General features: G+C 34.9%; 1 protein-coding gene across 4 annotated transcripts in view; it reads left to right on the top strand.

Moving 5' to 3' along the window:
• DYNC1I1 (dynein cytoplasmic 1 intermediate chain 1) overlaps positions 1-20,293 on the top strand; it is a 258,394-nt gene extending 238,101 nt beyond the window's left edge. For all 4 annotated transcript variants that reach the window (XM_011363367.1, XM_011363348.1, XM_011363357.1 and 1 more), the window contains 2 exons: positions 3,337-3,462; positions 20,183-20,293. In XM_011363367.1, coding sequence (XP_011361669.1) covers positions 3,337-3,462; positions 20,183-20,293 — 237 coding nt within the window. The remainder of the gene's footprint in view (positions 1-3,336; positions 3,463-20,182) is intronic.
• Positions 20,294-20,773: the final 480 nt, after the last annotated feature.

The following is a 20,773-nucleotide window of genomic DNA, read 5'->3' as shown; positions in this document are numbered from 1 at the left end:
CATTATTCCACTCAAAATTATTGAAGTGCTAATTCAGCTACTGGGGGATTTTGTTGGTTTTTTAAAAATATGAATATTAAATATCCTTCAATTTAATAAAATAAAATGATCTCTTCATTTCCTTCGGGGCAGCCCTCCATAAATAAGAATGGACAGGTAAGAGAAGAAATGCTGCAAACTACATGTCAAGTGGAGAAAAAGAGAAAGCTCTTTTGAAGTGTTTTGAGCAGGAAACAGTTCAGCCTTTTTAATTAGAAAACCTACAGCTGGAGGATATGAAGAGTAGCAGCACCCCCCCCCGCCCCCCAGTATTTTTGGGGGGAGGGGGGCTGGCAAATATCCTTCAGGTGTTATTATTGAGTCATTGTATCTTGCAAGATTATAAATACCTATAACCAATGCCAAATAGTTATCTTTTTAAAATATTTCAATTTAAGTCTATTTTTCCTTTTGGCTATGAAGGGAACCAAACTCAAGAACTATGTGACAAGGATAAGAGTTACGTAATAAAGCATCTTTGAAAACAATCAAAAAGCATGAATATGTTCAGTGACCATCTTTTTGGATGTTGAAATGTTTACAACATTATTGCTTTTAATAGAAAGATGTTATTAACTCCACATTGTAATGGTTTCCCAAAGCCTTTCATCACTGTTGATTAAAATCATATTGTCTCTATCTGCTAGAATAAACTCATTCACTTAGAGCAACCAAAAAACACATTTTCCAGATTGACTCAGGAGAGGCCCCATATCAGAAATCAGATTTAGTAGAAGTGACATTTAGGTAATACAGAACTATAATGCAATGCAGTGAACGTTCTCCAAACTCCATAATAATTCCTACGTAACTATTTTTTTTTTAAATCTGCTTTTTAGGTAAAATGAAATTAATGTCTCAACATTGCCAAACATAATTATTTCCCCCTTCTCTTTCTCTAGGTATCAAGAGACAACCACATAAAAGTTTTATAGCTAAACATTTCAAAAAATCATTACTGGGCATGCGAACCATTTAGTTTCATGGTAAACGTAATTCTGCTTTCACAATAATAGTCTATATATATTCAGGCTGGTTCAAATCCAGTAGTGAGCTGAACATTTTTGAAAATCCTGAAATCATTTTTGCCTTCTTTCAAGTTGAACAAGTTTCAGATATTTGTCAGATTAGGAACTGGATTTGTTTAAAAAAAGAAAGAAAAAGAGAAAGAAAGAACCTGAAATCCCAGTGTTTTGCTGTTGTTCAAATTACTGTACTTTTAGACCAAGTTACCCAACTGCTCCTACGCAAAGGTAGTTCATATTCACCTACCTTGGTATCATGCTCAACGGAGTAATTTGTGCTGTACAGAACCTGTCTTTGCAATTAAAATGATTGAGCCTTTAAAAAAATGTGAAAATATTTGTGAAACCAAAGTAAAAGAATGAGAGAGGCAGAGACGATATATGAATTATTTTCAATAAAGATTCATCAACTTTTGTAAGGTCATTACTGGTCAAATTAATAAAATATATTTTGTCATTTCCTCATATATTTGATAATTTATTAGCACATATTATAGGCTGTGATAGTCATTTTTTATCACTTAGATTATCTATGAAAAAAAGGTATTTTAAAATGATTAGAATATTAATTATTTCACTTTACTACATTACTTAATTCCAAATAAATAAAATTCTTTAAAATTTATTAGGCATAATTTAAAATGTCTCAAAAAATCAGTTTCTTCAGAGTGACTAATTTTTATCATATTTATATTAAGATTAAACATTTTTATTCAATTTTTGAAATTGTTCATAGATAAAATCTGATACTGAAGTTAGGTAAAGTATAATCCTGTATGATTTCTCTAAATTATGGAGTTAAAAATTAACTCTGAGATTCTATAGCTGAATCTCAGATTTGTTTTCTGAGCAGCACACTAATATTAAAGTATATTGACAGAATTATGGTCCATCTAAATTCACATTGTTTTGGCCTTTGAAAGGTTGATTAAAAATGCAGGCTCCAGCCTGCACAGCAAGTACCTTATATTGTATAAATTGTGTATTTAAAAATAAATAAATAAATGAGCTGGAGGACTTTCGTTTTACATTTTTGCTCACAAGTGGCATACCTTGATTTAAGCAGGTAAAAGAATTTTTATTGATTTCAACATTAAGTGTAAACACAGATTCTTACATATGATGGAGTTTTTGTTGCTATTTTAAAGACAGATATTGGGTCAATAATCTCATATAAACAGACGGTTTCGATTCCCTGAATAACAGATGGCTGGAGTCTGAGGCGCAGTCCATGTCGTGCTTCTGTCCTGACCTGACATGTCCCTTAGACACAGGTCTCAAGCAGTGCTGTGAGATGTTCTCAGTGGCCCTCTTTACATTTTTTTCTTTTTGTTTTAACATTTACCGTTTTCGTTTTTAATAGCCCATTGTCATTTCTTATTTAGCATTTTTGTAGAAGACTCAGAAATCTTATCTTTATATGAGTTACAAACTTCCAATCTTGAAGACGAGAGTTCACACACTCCACTGATGGTGGGAGAGCAGCAGACCTACTAAAATTCTCTTTTTCAAATACTGAGGTTCTTGTACCAAATACTGCAGGTTTCATTTCGGCAACTCCAGTTCACTTTAATAATGATTATTGTAACTATCAAAGTTGTTGGATTTCGGGTATTTATTAAAGGAGGAATAAGACCTTTTCTACAAGTAGGTGCTCCGTTCTACCGGGATATAACTCAGGGGCACTGCCTGCACCCCAGTACTGCCAGGAGGAGGAAAAACAGAAAGAAAAAAAAAAAGAGGAGAATTTGAGTTTTTGAAGTTTTTCACCTGCATACTTTTTCTTCTTCTGATCATCCCCTCCCCGGTGAGGTTTTGAGGGATCAATACCTATTTTTCCCTGAAAACCCATATTAACATGATTTTATTCCACCATACACTCCCCCTTCCTGCATTTTATAGTATCCTTAATCTGGGTAAATCCTGAAATCTCTCCATCGATCCATAAATCATGACTTGATCCTGAAGTATCACATTTAGCTGCTGTGCTTGTTTGTATGTTGGATGTAACCCCGGCATTATCCACAGAAACATTTATGTCCCCCAGTGCCCATTGATCGTGGAAAAAGACTCTGCCTCTTTTCTGTTTTCATTAAAGTGTCTCCTCTCTACTCCTTAATACAGTGGAGCATATGGTTTAAGCACAACGAATCCTTTTACTTCTGCACGAGGCATGCATATTACTTCATGCACATGAAGACAGTGGTGACTCAGCCAGTGAAACATATATTTAAATTTTTATTCAGAGATTCTTTCGTAACCTCTTCGGCAGGTTCCAACAGCAAGTGTGGCCATCGAGGGGGCGTCTGCCCTCAACCGTGTGCGTTGGGCTCAAGCTGGCAAAGAAGTTGCTGTTGGAGACTCAGAAGGCCGTATTTGGGTCTACGACGTTGGAGAGGTACATGTTTTTGGGTTCAGGGGTTTTAGGTTTTGTTTTGGTTTTTGTCTGTTTGTTTGTTTTCGTTTTTTGTACACCTAGTTTAAAGACCTGGTGAAATTATTGATAAGACCTTGTAGGACAACAACCTTCTTGAGGGCGTTTGCAAATTTCTATTGACTTCAGTGGGAGTCGATGAGACCTCCTTGGGGCCTCATTTGGTCTTCTCTCTCCACGCACAGGACGCTGTAGTTCATGATCCAGGCTCTCTTCGGAGTGCTGCAGGATTAATTCCCAGGTATCCTGTGGCGAAGCATGGCACTTCCCACCAATTTCATGAGAATGACAAGTTTGCGAAATTCGTCATGCTGACTTTGAATTTAGAATTTGTTGTTTACTTTGAAAAGTCAAGTTTTAATTGATATGTTCAATTAAAATATATACTATTACTCTTTAAAATGTAGCCAATTAAAAAGGCTGGGATGAGTCAGAGTTTTGTACCATTTTTATGATATTCAAAGTTATATGAACTATATACCTCTCTGGTATATCTTGTTACATTATGTGTAAAGTATTACTGAATATCGTGGCACATATCAAAGGAAAAAAACTCCATCTTTTATTTCAGTAAAATCTCCTTGTTATACTGCCTTTAATATTACATTATCGATTGTACTGAAGCATATTTGTTTATTTTTACTATATGAGAAAGTGTTGACAATACCTTTATTTCTGATGAGGTTAAAGAATTTTTTCCTTAAAGACAGAAAATGTTAAACTGCAAGCAAAACAAAACAAAAGTTTTGTGTAATGCTATTTTGGCATAATATGAATGAACATTTTGCATTTCAGGGAGAAAATATACCACATTTGTGTGCATAATGCCCTAGACCTAGGAAGTACTCCTTGAGTGCCTGGTTGATTGGCTTAGCTGATCATATGAGAATGGTTCTTTATGGTTTCATCAATCAACATTCTATAAATTTGGCAATCCTAGATGGTTTGTTCTACAAAGGAACTTTTTATGATATATACTGCTGTATGGTAGAACTGATCGTGTTGAAACAAATGGATGACTTTGTTTGTTTTTAATTCAAACAGAGACAAAAACAAAATTATTTTAGAGATAGTAATTTTCTATTTGGGGATGTACAACTCTAAGTAAAAACAGCTAGAAGAATCTCTCAGTCTTACTGCACGTTATCTGTTTCATTAGACACTTCTTTAATTACTCCTGATGCCATAAGCTGAGTAAATGGCAACAGAGCCTCTGTTAATATTTATCCCCAATGTTGAAGATGCAAATGGTCTGGTGATTATTGAGGCAATTTGGAATCTGTAGGAGAGAGAATACACTCTGAATCAAAAAATATTGCTGGTAGTTTTACAGCAATATTTTCAAGGAGTATTTTTATATTCAGTGCATCTTTTTCATGGTCTTCATCAAAATAAAACTAAACAACAAAAATAAGTACTCTTCATTGGTTCACTTACTAAAAAGTAAAAAATCTGGCAAATAAGGAGAATATAAAGAAACAAACAAGGTTTCTTTCTCTCTTTCTTTGTTTATAACAAGTGTAATTGTGGGAGAGAAATAAATGTGGAGACGCTCAGAGATGAAATGGTGGAAAGAATAGATGAAATTTTAAATTTTTTTTCTCCTTCACCCTTGCTTATACATAATGTTCCTTAATTCTCTAAGATTATATGCAACATTAATTATTTTATCTAAGAGGGCTGAAAAGCAGAATAGTTTATCAACCTAGTTTATTTAAAGAAAGCCCTTTTGAAAAGTCTACTTATTGACCACAAATATTATATATAAGTATATACTTAATAAATATGCATATACTTGTGGTTTTGTATACATTTTATGTAATATATATACACACATATACATACCCACACTATCTCTGTGCAATAAGAAAGCACAATATAACACATACAGAATTTTCTGCGATAAAGTGATTTTATCGTCTGTGGGCAGGATTACTTGAATATAACTCATATTTTGGGAGTATAAATGATTTTGTAAAAGTTGCTTTGGTTGATGTGTGGCTGCTAAAACTTCTTGCTAGGTCGCTATCATCATTTCTAAATTGTAAAGTCTTGTTATACTCGTATTTCTACTATCGTACTGGCAGGTCAGGCTGGTTTTCATTTTTGTATTATTGCCCTTACTTTTCTAAGTGATATTACAGACTATAGAAATGTCTGCAACTATTGGCCAGTCTCGCCTATTGTCTGGAGTCTAGACAGGCTATAGAAAAATCTCTGTGACATATAATAGGCCAAACAATTTGTAGGGTTGTTTATCCCTACAAATTTACTACCAGGAGAAAAAAAAAAAGGATATACGATTTTATCGAGAGTTAGGTAATTTTAAAATCTTCCAGCCCTTTTCTGAATGACCAAAAATCAGGATAGGTTTATACATTTGAACAGCTCTTTCTTTCTGTATTGTCTGATCATATACAAAGCAATCTAAAGCTCAGAAAAACTCAGATTTAACAAGATAAATTTGTCTTAACTATAGTTTTCTTTTTTCCTAAGTATTTTTGTAAGGTATTTACAAATTTGCCTCATATTTATTTCTGAGGAAAAATAAAGGTTGGTAGGGTTCCTTTTTCTCTTTGCTTGTCTCTGTACCCTATTCTAAATGCCTGAGGACTAACACTGGAGAGGCTCCAGATACTCACTAATAGGAAAGATGGCTTGTCTACAGCTGAGCTCAGCTGAAGCCTGCTTCTTAGAGATGGTACATTACTTCATGGGCAGATGCCACCATTGTCATTACCACTGTCTCCTGCATCAGCCTAGAACCGACAGAGCATAACTGTACTTCAGAGCGAAGGGCACTCTTCAATAGTGCCTCCCCAGCCTTCCAAATTCCCTAAACTGCAGAAAGCCAGACAAAGTGCCTTCACGGCAAGCTGACCCCTTTAGAATTTGAAGTCAAATTCTAAGGCTGGTGCACGGCTGATGAGAGGGAAGGGTTTTGAGCAGGAAGTGATTGGAAAAGGGAAAAAATGTAGAGGAAAAGAAAATATATGGCACTGAGGATCAAAGTGCCAGTAGACTGTGCTACCATTATCTGCATTCGAAACTGGTCCTCTGGTCCTCATTGAAGCCGAGCACCTCACTAGGGTCATGCTGGCCTTTGGATGGAAAACCTTGCTTTGCGGAACCTTCTAGGAAAGAAGACAAAATACTTTTCAATAAGCCTTATAATACAATCTGTATAAGAAAGTAAATGGTAGTTTCTGGAGTACACTTTGTTGATCCATTTTCCTCGGGACCTGAATACATTGAGTGGGTGTCTGCAGGAAGACACCTCACATTTATTCTCCCATGGTTGATTTAACTGGATATCTATTAGGCTGAGAAGAAAGGAGTGGGCAGCAGGCTACCTTTTGCCAAGATCCTGTTTCAGGAATGAGGTCGGTTTCATGTTTGTGCATCCTGTACAGTCTCATACAGCCCTATGTTTAGAAGGGTCCCAAGCTTGGTTTTAATGCTCTCCTATCATTGTCTTGCAATTGTTAAGGAAATTTTCAACAAAGCACCTCCCCCCCATTTTAATTTTGCACTGGGTCCTGCAAATTATGTAGCCAATCTTGCCCATGAGAGTATTGCTTTTAATACTACTCACAATGCAAATCAGAAATGAAAAGTTTGGACCTTTATCTAGACCATTAGGAAGAAGGAGAAATTTTTAGAAATGTGGTTAAATGTAGCACATGCCATATGTTCTTCTTATTACCTGTTTCTTAAGACTACTTTAAAAATGTTGAACGAAATAGCAAAGACTTTACATTATTAACATCACGAGGCCCATAAAAATAGAGCTGAAACCATACTGGATATTCTAATTCTCCTTCCCACAACCCTGTTTTGATCACATCATAATTTTAACTGAAAGTATAATAACGTTTTGGGAAAGATCTCTGAGATGCCTACCGCAGTTGGGAGTGGAGAGGAACAGCCTTTTCCTATCCAGCGCATTGTCAAGAACTCCCTAGAAGGAGACTTCTGTGACTACCAGTGGAGGCATCCTCATCAAGTCCGGGTAGATGTGCCTTCTGGTGAGACCGACATTCAACCAGAAGGGCGCTGCCGAAAGGGACTCTGGTGTCACCAGTCATTAACAATCTGCCTCATCTCCTGTCCCAGCTGAGGCTGCAGCTGCTGCAGGGAGTCCCAGCACAGTGTCCCCATGATCATGCCTTCCTCTATTATGTACAATTATCCTCCGTGATTTTTAAGATGATGGCAGAGAGCAGTGGCTTGATTCCAGATTTACTGATACGATTTATTATGAACTTCTGAAGGAGTAAACAGAGGATTGTGTATGAGCTCACTGAAATCACTGGATTGAGTTTGTCCATCCCCCCGCCCTTTTTTTCTTTTTGTTATATTTAAATGACAAAGGTGTGAGTAGTATCTTCGGGCCTATGACTAAGGAAGTAAAACAGAAAACAGCAATGTTTTCAGGTAGGCTACATGATGCTTTGTTTATATAGCACACATTTTGAGTTGTTTGATTTCAGCATTGTATCTGGAAATAACACTGTACACATTTATTTTCACAGATAGGGGTCTATTTTCTTTGCAGAGCAGGTGCTTAACTCCCATTAGCATAAATGGAAGTTATGTGAATTCAGTGAAATACAGAGAGGACCCCTTTTATTATTTGGCTATAGTTTTTATTCTATTTGTACATCTTAAAAGTTACTTAAATAGACAGTGGTTGCATGCACCATTGAAATTTTCTACGATCTAAAATAAAAAATGAGCCTAGCTCTTAAAAAAGTTTTGAGGATTTTTCTCTCCAAACTATAGAATTGCAGTCTGTTTGTTTTGGAGCTGTATGTCCCCATTCAACTAATTGAAATACAGGTAAGATAACAAGTCATAAATTAACTACAAATATAACCTGAAAACGCCGAGCATATTTTGCTTCAGAATACACTTGTACAGAACTATTAATCATTGTTGGATTTTTTTAAAATGATATGTGAACACACATATTCTAAAGAATTAAAAATAAAAATTACTCACTGCCGCGGCTCCTTTACTGAATAGCAAGCTTTCCTATATATGTGGAGCCGATTTTAATAACACATGGGCCAGTGAGTATAGAATTATTCACGTGTCCTGATGATTGATAGTCAGCCTATCTACCTGTCTTCCTTGCAGATGTGTTTTATAGAAAGCCATTGCCATTGTTAATGCTTCAGTGCTGTCACACAGACACAGCTGTCATAAATATCCCCTAACCACTATGTTTGCTGCTTATCTGAATTAGTTAGAATGCTGTTTGCAGCTCCAGTTTTGAAAGAAGCAGTTTATCTTCCACCTCCTATTATTTTGTTTCCCATTAACCTCTTCCAAGGAAGATTTTGTTTTCAGTTGTGAAAAATACGCAGAAGTTTCAATCCCCGATTATATTTCTGCAGTAGTCAAATGTTAAAATTCCAAAATCATTCTCAGCTTAAAGAAGAATTTGAAAAATAAAATGGCAACTTAAAAACTGTAATTTGGGAGATGACTCAATCTTATCGTCCTAGCTTTATTTGTCCCCTATCCCATTCACTAATTACCTAAGAAAATATTCATCTTTACAATTTAACCCTGAACTTTGGCAACGTTTCAGGTGCCTTGATTGATATGACTATTTGGGGGCCAAAGGAATAGTGGTCATTTTACTATAAATTTTAGTAAATACAATAAATTTGACATTTGCTGGTATATTAAAAGGGCCTTGAAAAAGTCTAGAACAGGAAAAATGCAGGCGAATAAGAGAGATCCAATGTAACTGCTCAAAATGTAAAGCAAGGTTTAAGTGTTTATTTGAAGATATTTTACAACTGAAGTGAAAAATTAGAATGAAAAGTTTATATGGAATCCCCACAAAAAAATGATCTACGTAATGTGGTTTAGAATGACAGTCAAGGTGTAATATACAATGACTATTAAAAAATGCCTCGCACAGTTTTCATAGCCAGCTAAAATAAGAATAAACGAGATTCGATGAGCCATTTCTCTTGCACTTTAAAGAGCAGATTGATATAGTAGCATCTGAGAAACCGGAAGTGCTGGGAGTTATCAAGGATTTGAGTGACACAAAATAAATACAATGCATTTATGGTTTTTAAGTGGATTACACTTAAGCAATAATTGTTTGCTTTATGGAACTACTTCATGTTTTCAGGTAGGACAGGGCCTTCATCAATTTTCCACAAGAATTTTGTGCCCTGAATATAAATAACCCCCTTCTGTGGGGAAGAAGGTGTACAGAACACAAAATATGAAGTTAAACTGAGATTTTGTGTTTTACTCAAATAAGAGTTCTTTAATGAAAAAGAGCTGCATTAGAAATCAGTCAGTTTAATTATTATGCTTTATCCCCTGCTGCTGACGAACCTGAGAGCATGGCTAAGCTCTGGCAGCCTCCACATAAAGAAAGCAAAGCTGGGCTCAGCTGACCTAAGTCCAGTTAGCGTCTCCCCAAACACTAGTGTTTCTCTTTAAGTAAGTGTGGTCATTAGCTGCTAGATGCTTGGAGGTTTTTGCCAGTACTGGCTTATTCTTCATTGGAGGAACAAAATTTTTCCTTTAGCTGATGAGAAACACTTCTTTTGGTTTTCCCTTCATGGAAAAGAAAAGCCTTTGGCATAAACTATTCTGTGATGCCAAATATTCAGAGAAAAACTGAAATTGCAAATACTTAGTTCTGCTGATAATATCTAGATATTGGATGACCTAGAAACAAAATCATCAGAATTCTCCACTGGACTTTGCAATTTTTACCTGGATTTTTATTATCGTAGCCACAACACTGTTCGGTTAAGTCAAAAGGCACAAGGCATGTTTGTATGGGGTACCAATGAAAATAATTATATAAAATAAGTTACTTTACAATAATATATTAATTCATTTCCTTGTTATAATAAAGTATATGTATTTGAAATTTAAAAAGTTGGTTAAAATGTCTGATTGCAACTTTAGTATTAACTTGATTTCTTCTAGGAAAAGCACTTAATTTAAAAAAGAAAAAAAGTGTTATTAATTCCAATTAATGTTATAATTATTCATGTTATAGTGAATGTAGTACAGTGGCTTTTGTTTTAATAATTATATATGTAAAAAACCATGATTAAACTAATTATTATATAAATAGTGTTCTTATTCAGGTAGCATTAGTTTATAAAAATAGATTTATAGGATTAATATCTTTTCAAGCCATTTTTTTCTGAATTGATAAGAAAATACTTATGACTTTTATGTATTATGGAGTAGTTGATTCAATGAAAAGAAAACCCTAATATCTAATTTTATGGAAACCTAATTAATGTGTGTGTGTGTAGTAATTTGCAATATTCAATGAAATTCATATATTCCCATTTTGGTGATAAATGGCCTATGAATATAAACCTTCTGAAACAAGTGCTAGTTTGTATAATTAATCATCTTTATGATTCTTCTGTGGTTTCAAACTGTCATCTTCAATAGCAGTTTGGATTTTGAAGCAGTCGCTAATTATAGTGTTAATTTTTTTTTTTATGGCTGACAAAATTGTGTTTAGTTTTAGAATTTCAAAACTGCTAAATTTTATCTTGAAAAATTACTGCTTAGAACAGTAGCCTCAAATCACAGCTTAGACCAGCCGAGCATGAAGCTGCTTCATTCATATGAATCTAGATTAACACTGGCCTGTATAGAAATGGAAAGCTATTTGTTTCTTCTATGAGTATGTGTACTACTCTTGGTATTTCTAAAATCTAATAGGAAATCAAATATCTGCTCATTCATGTTTATATGTAAATATTTATATGCCATATAAGTTGGACTTGCAAAGTGAGGAAGTGAATGAATCATTATATTCTATTTCAAGGAAGGTTTGCATGAATTTTTGAGAATGTCAACGATCAGGACATTTTTTTACATTTTAAAAACATGAATTATTTATCGTTTAGGGAATATCAAAGCATAACATTGTGGAAGAAATGTTGCACTCTTACTTTTTTGGCTGGCAGGTAAAACTGATCCATGGCTCATTCCCTAAGATCTTTCTCCTCCTGACAAGCCAATAGTTTCTCAACATTTAGATGAAATCTGTTATGTTTACTTGTCCTAGTATAACGACTGTTAGGTAAAAAGTGAACATCTGTTAGTATCCTAAAAACTAGTTACTCTTTTGACTTAGGGGGGAAAAAGACTAGTCGGGCAGTCCTCCTTTGGTTAATCATATTCCTCAGCAGAGTTTCTAATCATTAGAGATTAGAAACGTACACAGAAATATACACAAAGTAGATACGTAGAATTGTCTCTCTGAACAGGACAACCTGGTCTAGCACGGTGCCTGGCACATAACAGACATTCAATAAATATTTGGGTGAATAAATGTTTCATATGTGAAAGTTGACGGTTAAAGGAAAACTTAAATGTGTGAAGCATTCAGACGGCAATTTCCAAGTTGGCTATAGATTAATGGTCAGGAAAAAAAAAACCAATCTATTTAACTATATTTGCAGGGAAAGCGATATATAGAAAATAAATTTAGAAAAGAGTACTTGTCCTTTCTTCCAGTCTTCATCCCAGTCCTTCTCCCCTCCTGCATTTTAAAGCGAGCAATTGGCCACTAGTGCAATGAAATCCTAACAGTTGATTCAAATAGTTATCAAACCACTGGAAAAATGCTTCCTTTTCATTGTACTTTTTTTGGACACTATAGATACAGTAAATCGTGAACTACATTATAAAAATACCTCTTTTATGCCCAAACATTCAATAGGAGAGAACGACATTTCTTTTTTACCTTGGTAAATGTTTTTAAGGTGTTTAGGAATAAGCCTTCTCTTTGTCAAAACTGCTTAAATTCAGTGGTTGCTAGGAATTTACTAGAAAACTTATAGTTAATAATATCAGGAAGATAAGGGATAAATGTTTAGTCAGCTAATAGGACAGATCAGCTTGAGTAGCATATGCTTTTTCATTTCCCTGTCATTTGCTTGATCTTTGGTGTTATGGAAAAAGAGTGGTAATTGAAGTTTTAAAGGTTTATTTTCCATTATTGCCCATCAGCCAATGGTTTTAGCATTTTTTCCATCTTTTGGATAGAGAAATAGATTGTTCCAAATAATTGAAAAAGATAATGCTTAAGAGATTTCTGAAAAAAAGGGGCTGATAAGATTTTAATACAAATGTGAGCAAGGTCATCTTTAAAACCTTAATGAATTAACTCTTCTTTAGCCATGTAGTTTTCTTTTTTCTTCCACAGGTAAAAACTTCAGAATTTTGTCATGCTTTCTGTAATGCTAAATTTTAACATAAAAAATATTTTTAAATGTTCATTTTTTAAAGAATATTATTTAACATTATTTCCTTTAATGTTTGCTGGCTTATTGAAATTGATATAGACCCATATTTGTTACTATTTACTTTTGACTTTTATGTCCTACCTTTATTTCTTTCCTTAATTGGGTGGTAATGGCTTTTTTAAAAGTGTTGTTCTAACAAACATGCTATAAAAGTCAACCACTCCTTTAAAGATTCAAGGACGAGATCTTCGGCAGAGAGATCTCCAGCTTCATGAGGGTTCTCTCAGATGGAATTTTCAGATAAAAGAAATTCTTAACCAAAAATAGTCAGATATCATCAGACTACTGTAGGTTAGCATGCTGTTAAATTTTACAGAAATTTTAACTCACCAACTGGTAATAGCAGATGCTACAGAATGGGGACTAATGTAACTTCTGCTTTCCCGACTTCTCTAAATCTGCTGTAAATACTAAGTTGCCACACAGTATGTCTTTTTGTGGTAGAGAACTGTAGTGTACTTAAGCTTGTATGCTGCATTCTGGCTTGGAATTTTGGTCCGTGGTTTCATCCATTGTTACCAGTGATGCTAGACGCTCCCAAGAGTTAAATACAGTGGAGCTGTATTTATATGAAGCGAGTTCCAGCGGCTGTTTCATTGCTTATTACCTCCCACTTTGCTTCCATCTGTGTGTGTGGCAAAGGGAATTGCCCTAAAAAATATAGGCTTCCTCTGAACACAAATGTGTGTTTGTATACCAGTAACTCCACAATCTCCTGAACTGGGGTGCCATTAATAATTGTACTTTTTAAAAAGCTTTAAGAGCTTAAAAGGGTTTAGCAGTTCTTCTGTGGAAACTCACGTTTACTTCCACAGTTTCTGTAAATGCACTAACAACAGAAAAATCAATGCATATTAAATTGAAAAGGTAATTGGTAAGATATTTTTTTAACAGAAAACTTTAATTTTTAGATTGCTACAGGAGAGGAATGGTGTATCTGTTCAGAATCAATGGTTAACATAATCATCTCAGACTTTTTTTAAATGACTTCATTTAATTGAAAGATTACAAACACGCTGATGAGCCACACATCCATGGAATACTTATCCTGAAGCCCAAAGTCCTACTCATTTTAATTTGTTTGCCATGCTTAATGTATCTGAGAAACCAAACTGAAATTACAGAATACTTTTCTGTCTTAATTATTTAAAAAAATTTATTAACCTACTTTTATGTTAAGCAAGGCTTGAGACAGATATTTTTACCATAAAATATACAGCATCGGGCTGGTAGGAGTTACTGCAGATAAGGGAGCTATTTAAAATCAGCTGCTAGGTACTATAAACCCTTTAAAATTACTAACAAATGAGGTAGGCTTGACTGAGGACTGTTCAAAATGGTTAGCCATGTGCTTATAAAAAAGGACACATGAATGATATTTGTGTGTTTAACCCTGGTTATAAAAAGTCATTCGATTTTTATAACAGCATGTTCAGCGGTTACAAAACCTTACGACTTGAGCTAAAAATGTAGAATCCTACTGTAGAAAGGAAATAGCTAGATAAAGCTGCATTAGCCATATTTGAAAAATAAAAAATATGTATGTATATGTGTACATATGTATATGTACATATTTACAAAGAATAATGATACTTCAAATTTGATTTTTTTCAAATGAGCAATGAAAAGTACTCTGACAGAATTTTTCTTGTGATCTGAAAGAACCCTTTCCCCACACCCAGCTCATGAAACTTAGTTATTATTAAAAGTGTGACTATTTAGGAAATTATTTGTGTTGGTTTTTAAGATATCAAATGTGATAAAATATAAGGCTCTATGTAGATGAAAAGAAAATAGAAGAAAGACAAGAGGGAAGGAAGCAAAAAAAAAATATATTGGAGAGAGGGATAAACATGAAGGAAAAACAGGAAAAACAACATCCTTTATTTTAAAGAGCAAGCATTGTGCTAACCTCTTTTTGTTGTGGTCATAGTTAATATTCACAACAGTCCTAGGAGATGGGTCTCAAAATTCCTTTCTCACAAATGAGGAAGTGAAGATCAGAGATGTTAAAATATAAAGGACACACAGCACATAAGTGGCAGAGCTGGGAAAGAAGGCATGCTCTGGCTGGTATCTGAGACGGAAAAAGTCAACCCTGGCTCCATTCTCAAAATCTAGTTTAATACAATCTGTGCCTCCCTGTAAGTGACAAGAAGCCCTTGCTAGACAGCCAGTGGTTAGGCTGATGAGCCATGTGGGAATGGCATGGGTAGGGTCCAGAGGCCCCCTCCAGTCCACTCCAGCAGAGGGGAGGGACAGACCCATGACACAGCCTCAGAAGTAGTGAAGAGGGGGGACTAAAATGATCAGTTTTCATGAATTTTTCCACAAGTTCTGTACTTTGCTCTTATTAAGATAACCTTTCATCTCCTAAGGATCTTAAGAACATTAAAAACAATCTTTAGACGCTTAGCAGGTGATTGAAAACACATTACCTGCCGTTCTGCCCTGGTACGCTGGCATTTCTTAAAGGGGTGAGGCTCCTGATTGCCTCACATTAACAACAACGCATGAAAGTCATGTGGTCTTTAGCAAATCATTCAGCTCCCTGTACTTTCTGTCTCCTGCTTGTTAAAGAGAGGTTTGCACGCTGGTCCTAATGTCTTCACATAGCAAACTTCAGAATTAGTTCTTAAAGCAAACAAAAACCAAACCACGCAAATGTTATAGAATTAATATGTATGCCATTTACATATCAGTTTTAAGAACGTGTTCAATCTGAGTGGTAGTTTAAAGAAAAAGAACATGTGACTATTCTGTGATAAACTAATAGTATTTTCTTCACTCAGATTACTGTTCTTTTCCTCTCCACATCTCTGTTGATAAATGGGTCAGACACCATCATCCCTATTTTACAATTGAGGCAATGAGAGGTTAAGTGCCTGACCATTGCCAGTAACCAAGATGAGAGCAGGATGTAGTTCTCTTGTCCAAATCTGAGGTTCATTTCACCTCCTTCATATGGCCAAATTGCTACTTCAGTAACTACCTTTGGCATTGGCTGTAAAAAGAGGGTCATATCGAAGCTTTAAAAGGCGGTCACTCTTAGAGCTAAGATTTTGTTATTTCAGGAATCAGCACCCTGAGTCTTTTTGGCATAAAAATGCTTTACACATTTAGCAAAAAATTAGAAAACAGTCATCTCATCGGGGGTGAACTAGCTGTTGGTGAACCCTGTATATGAAGTGGTGGGAAAATCTGAGTCATCCCTGACCTAGGATGTGGACTTTGGCGGATGAATCTGAAGGCAGAAAATGTTTCCAGATCCACTTTAGTTCAGTACAATACTGGACAGTTTTTGCGAGTCCTTCCTTATAGTATTCTTTTGATGTAACTATGAGCTATTTTCTTCACATTGCTTCTAATAGATTTTTTAATTAATTGAAATTAATTATCACCATTAGAAAGTTGTGAATATTTTTCCTAGCACAGACGTAAATTGTTTGAAAATTATTTTAAACTATTGTTTTTAAGGGAAAAATTTTATAGTGATAGTCTAGATTTAGCCTTTAATGCCTTGACAGAAACTTGAAGAGATGCTGAAGCCAAGTCATTCATATGCCATTTGCTTCCCAATACTTGGCCTGACACACAACATACACCGAGAAATGCTACAGTTGTCACTGTAAGAACGTAAATTTTAGGCTATTTATATTTTGAATGTCAGTAAAGTTAAAAAAGAAAAACCATGTCAGTATTTACACATGTTGACCTAAGAACACATTATAATTAATTTTCATCTGTATTTCATAGTCATCATATGCCAAAATGATTCACTGCTGTATCTTTAATCCCTGGCATAGTGAGTGGCATAGAGTTGGTACTCAGTCCATGCTGGTGGAATAAATTTGTACGCTAGTTCAAAGGACATGAGAGCAATGGTTTTCTTTAACCCATTTCCCATATGCTCCAAGAATATTTGCCGGCAGTGCTTATGGCTGCGGCATTTACCCCGAGATAACTCGTGGGTTACAATCCTAACCTTACCCCCAAAGTTTGCCACAAAATATCTCGCTTTTATTATTATTTTCACTTCTGTCATTAGTGTTTGGAAACAAATGACATCGTTCTATCTATAGCATTCTGTTTTTAGTATATTTACAAAATATAGTAATCCTTGACTGCTGAAAATATCAAATCCTAGAAAACGTAGCATTCCTACACGTGATGTTAACATCATTCTTGAACAGTTGTTAGCCAAAGATTCATCTGATGAATATGATTTATGTATACATTTCTGCTACATTAGGATTAGAGACAAGTTCTGCTTAGAAATAACTCCAAGAACAGTTTTTATATTTTATTTTCACATTGAAAACCAGTCAGATTTGCTTCAGCCTCTAAGAGCGTGTTTATGTAAAATTAACGCTGGTAGCGAGCTGCACTTTTTTTTTAAATGGGAAATGGGTTAACTGGGTTTAGAAACTTGAGCAAAGATTTTCCCTACTTAAAGATTGAGGCATTATTGGATTACAAGTCTCCTAGAGAAAGTCTCAGTTGCTTTCGTGCTCATGAGCCCCTTACTAGTGAGTTCTAAACAGACAGAACCAGGTGAGAAGAGTCGGGAAGTGCCAAAGGTAAGAAGGACAGTGTTGTCCAAACAGGTGCTATTTACAGCCGAAGATGTCAAATGAAAAGAGTGGTCTTCTTGTTTGTTAGTATACCTGTTTAGTCTTACCTACAAGTAATTCAAATGCCAAAAATTATTTCTTTAGGTGTGGAAACAGCCTGTGAACACGCAGTCACACATTCATGCTAAGATTATACTTAAAGTGCTTCCTGACGGTGATATTTAATGCTAAAAATGGGGCAGTCTGCAGTTCACTTTCTAAATCTAACATTACAATCATCTTGGGTTATTTTTATAGTCAACTAGATGAAAACGTGTAATAGGATGAGGTAGATCAATTTAAGTTTCTAGAAGCATGGGGGTGGAAAAGGTCAAATGTAGTTCCATTGTAGGGTATTTTTGTTTGTTTATCAGAAACATTTAAATTTAATAAAATTAAATTTTGAAAAGTTAGATGTGTAACTATCTATTGTAAATGATACCAAATTCTGTCGCAAACTGTATCTGGGCACGTATTCAAACCTTAATGTTTCATAATCTTTTATTGATGTTGTTTCTTAATAGTCTTGTCATTACTACTACATGAAACTATGTAAACATATTTACCTATTTTCTTGTTTTAGTAGATAGTTTCTAGATATTACTGTCAATGAAATGTTGCATATGGCATCATATATTAACTTAAATTTGCACCATTATAACCAATGATGTAGTGTTATGTTTAGGAGCCAAGTTCTCAGAGTATATTGATCTTTATGAACGATATACTATGTATTATCAGTGAGGCCTGCCTTTTTCCAGTATTTAAAGTTATGTGAAGTTATGAGGTGCTTTAGCTTTAGCTTGCTTCTCACCTCATATGAGAAAAAGTTATAAATATGTTATCATGATTAGCTTTTGTCTTTTCTTGGGCTTTTGTGGTTCTTTTCGGAAGGACTTGGTCAGGAGTTGGAGGAGAGAAAAGAAATAGTGGACCTCTTCTTTCATATAAGTACGATATCAACCCTTTACTGCTTATGCTTTTGTTAGGTTTTATGTATCATTTATTTTGAGGGCTTCATTTTCCCTAATGCAGTATTTTCTAAAATTGAAGAGAAAATTGAAGAATAGTGGAACCTAGGAAAAGAGCTGAAAGAAGGGAAAATGGACTGAGCAAAGGAATAACAGAGTTATTCAATACTATTGTGAACTTATGTCATTGCCTAAAAATAAATTTGGATTCATTTTAATAACTAGGGAAGTAACCATTTAAAAACTCATTCATACGACTAAATGAGAATTCTTAGTGGTATTACATTCCTCAAAGTAAGAAGCAGAACTTATTTCCCTCACTTGTATATCATTTCCAAAATTATATTTTTGAAACATTTAACCTTAATACTAGAACACTAATTGAAGGACATACTTTGTAGAATGATGATGCCACTCTCCAATAAGTTGTCTTGGACAGATGATATCTGAAAATATCATTCCCTGTAATATACATTTTAAAGTTCTAATCATTTGGTCTACATGGAGGTGAGTTTTTCAGCTTTGGAAATGATTTCAAAGCTTAGATTGAATTGCTTCCTCTTTTTTTATTTTTAAAAATGTAATGTTTAATGTTTCTAGAAAATGTGGATAGTATATCTAGCACTAACACCTATATAGATGGATTATGCCATTTTATAGACTCCTCCAAGAAAATGTCTCTACAGTCTAAATCAGTTTTATTATACATAAAAATGAAAACCATTCAGAATTCTACTTGATCCTGCATCTCATCTTCAAATAATTCTCTTTTCTATTTCAAACACTTGCATGATATCTTTAAGCAATTCATTTTGGATGCTATGCAGAGAAATCATTATCCTTTAAATCAGCCAGCAAAAATTCATACGTGCAATTTGTACTGGGTACAGTTAATATTCTCCTCACTGAATTTTGCACAGAAGAAGATATTATTTGGGAAACTTTACAAGTAATGCCACCCTCCTCCCGCCTTTTTTTTTTTTTTCCAGCAAATCACTATGTTGTGGTGGCTAAGGATGTAAATACTGGAACCAGATGACATTGGCACTGATATTGCTAGCTATGCAACCTTGATAAGATGATTTAATCTTTGTGTTTCTTGATTTCTTCTGTAGAATTAAACACTACCTTGTAGAATTAAACATTACCCTACATTGGAGTGTTGTGAGAAATGAGTTAAGACATGTAAAGTACGTAGAACAGAACTCTTGGTAAATTTTAGCTACTATTATTATTATTCATAGGTATCGTCATGTAAGATCTTGCTGGAAAAGCCAAGGCATTATTTCATAGTTGTAAGATTTCTTTGTATATGTAAGCTAGACTTTTGTCATGTATATTAGCATATTAACAACATGTTTAAAAAAGGATCAATAGCGTTGACTTAGACAATGCCACAGTTATTTCAAAATCCTAGTCAATAATACAGTTTTCGTTGCTGTGTTCTCTGTAAGTCTGGTTTGCTTATGATGAATTTTCGTTACTAAAAGTGCTTGAATGTGGCTGCTATACGTAATTGTATAGTTTACATAAGTTTTCACTTTTTTTTTTTAATTCCCTGTGTGATTTCTCTTTCGAGAGCAATAGTATTTCTTTGAGTTGTCAGTTTCAGAGCAGCACTTCAGGGACCTACACGATTCAAGGAAGAAGACTGTCTGGTTTCCTTTACATTCCGAGGGAACCGTCAGCTTCAGGAGAAACAGTCACGCGGGCTTCAAGGCTTTTGGACATGAGAGATATCTTGTTCACCATTTTCCATTGATTTGCTTTGCAGCTTGCAGTACCCCACAATGATGAATGGACCCGATTTGCCAGGACCCTCGTGGAGATTCGTGCTAATAGAGCTGATAGCGAGGAGGAAGGCACCGTGGAGTTATCTGCCTAGAGGAAGTGAGCCGCCCCCACTCCAGCCCCCACTTTCACCTTCTAGAGCTCAGTGCCACTCACATTCAGTGTCCATTCAGTATTAGTATTGCTGTGACAATTTGGGTCCCATATTTTGCCAGCTTTGCTCCAAGTATTCCAAAGGTGTCCTACCCTGCTTTCCACTAACCTGAAATTCATCAGAGCATTTCTATCTTTATATTTCTGTCTCAAAAATAAGGAGGGGGGGACCTTTAAGGGGTTTAGTTGTTGCCTTTTAACTACTTAGTAGCTGTATTTAATAGCTGAAAACCTCTGGTTAAATTTGTGCTTACATGCACTTCTGGCATAGTCCTATTAAATCCATATGAAGCCAGATATGATTAGGTGCAGATGTGGTGTGCTTCATGATATGGTACAGGGCCAAAGACTTGAGATGTGGTGTTTTACATGGTGACTCACATTATGAATGGATTTACTAGAAGAACATTGCTGCTCCTTA

This window comes from Pteropus vampyrus, unplaced genomic scaffold (assembly GCF_000151845.1).
Source record: "Pteropus vampyrus isolate Shadow unplaced genomic scaffold, Pvam_2.0 Scaffold4, whole genome shotgun sequence".
Classification (NCBI taxonomy): Eukaryota; Metazoa; Chordata; class Mammalia; order Chiroptera; family Pteropodidae; genus Pteropus; species Pteropus vampyrus.
Note: the sequence above shows the minus strand (reverse complement) of the source record. Positions and strands in the feature narration are given on the sequence as shown.